Source organism: Notothenia coriiceps, unplaced genomic scaffold (assembly GCF_000735185.1).
Source record: "Notothenia coriiceps isolate Sejong01 unplaced genomic scaffold, NC01 NC01_scaffold00000339, whole genome shotgun sequence".
Classification (NCBI taxonomy): Eukaryota; Metazoa; Chordata; class Actinopteri; order Perciformes; family Nototheniidae; genus Notothenia; species Notothenia coriiceps.
This window is the reverse complement of record NW_011333040.1, coordinates 22,268,687-22,269,397: the sequence shown is the minus strand read 5'-3', so window position 1 is coordinate 22,269,397 and position 711 is coordinate 22,268,687. Positions and strand designations below refer to the sequence as shown.

Genomic DNA, 711 nt, shown 5'->3' with positions numbered 1-711 from the left:
TCACGTGTGGGGACTTGCCTCCCTTATGGGGACATAATGGAGGTCCCCATGAGGGGGATCATTAATTTTAGGGTGAAGACTTGGTTAGGTTTAGGGTTAGGCATGTGTTGGTTATGGTTAAGGTTAGGATAAGTCTCCAGGAAATGCATGTAAGTCAATGTAATGTCCCCTGAAGTGATGTATACATGGTGTGTGTGTGTGTGTGTGTGTGTGTGTGTGTGTGTGTGTGTGTGTGTGTGTGTGTGTGTGTGTGTGTGTGTACCTGGGCGAGTTCATTAGCCTGTTTGAAGTAGTTTGCCTCCTCGACATCATCATAACGGACCAGGTTGGGAGAGACCTCGGCGAGTCTGGAGCGGACCTCCTCCACAGAGTCGTAGGGCAGCGCCACACCGGCCAGCTGCACACACACATTCACGTTCATTACATTTGTTGTCAATTTAAATATGAATATTATGTTTGACTATTTCGAAATGCTTTATTTTGGTCACTTTGCACTTTTACAACTACAATTCTGTTCTAAAAAACATTAAATAAACAATAAGTCATTTTCTGTGTGAAAGTGACAAATCAAAGCACATTTTTAATGATAGAAAAGTTGTAATAGCTTATTCAAATCAAATCTAAATTTATCATAGCCCCAAATCACAAGAAAAGCCTCAAAGGGCTGTACAAAGCAAACAAAAGCAAAGACAAAATACAAAAGTCATAGCA

The 711-nt window shown here is 41.1% G+C and overlaps 1 protein-coding gene across 1 annotated transcript in view; it reads right to left on the bottom strand.

The window, feature by feature from the left end:
* The window catches only part of LOC104952387 (NADH-ubiquinone oxidoreductase 75 kDa subunit, mitochondrial-like), a 10,313-nt gene that overhangs the window by 3,406 nt on the left and 6,196 nt on the right, over positions 1–711 (bottom strand). The window contains exon 18 of the mRNA XM_010779204.1: positions 263–397. Within this exon, the coding sequence (XP_010777506.1) occupies positions 263–397 (135 nt within the window). The remainder of the gene's footprint in view (positions 1–262; positions 398–711) is intronic.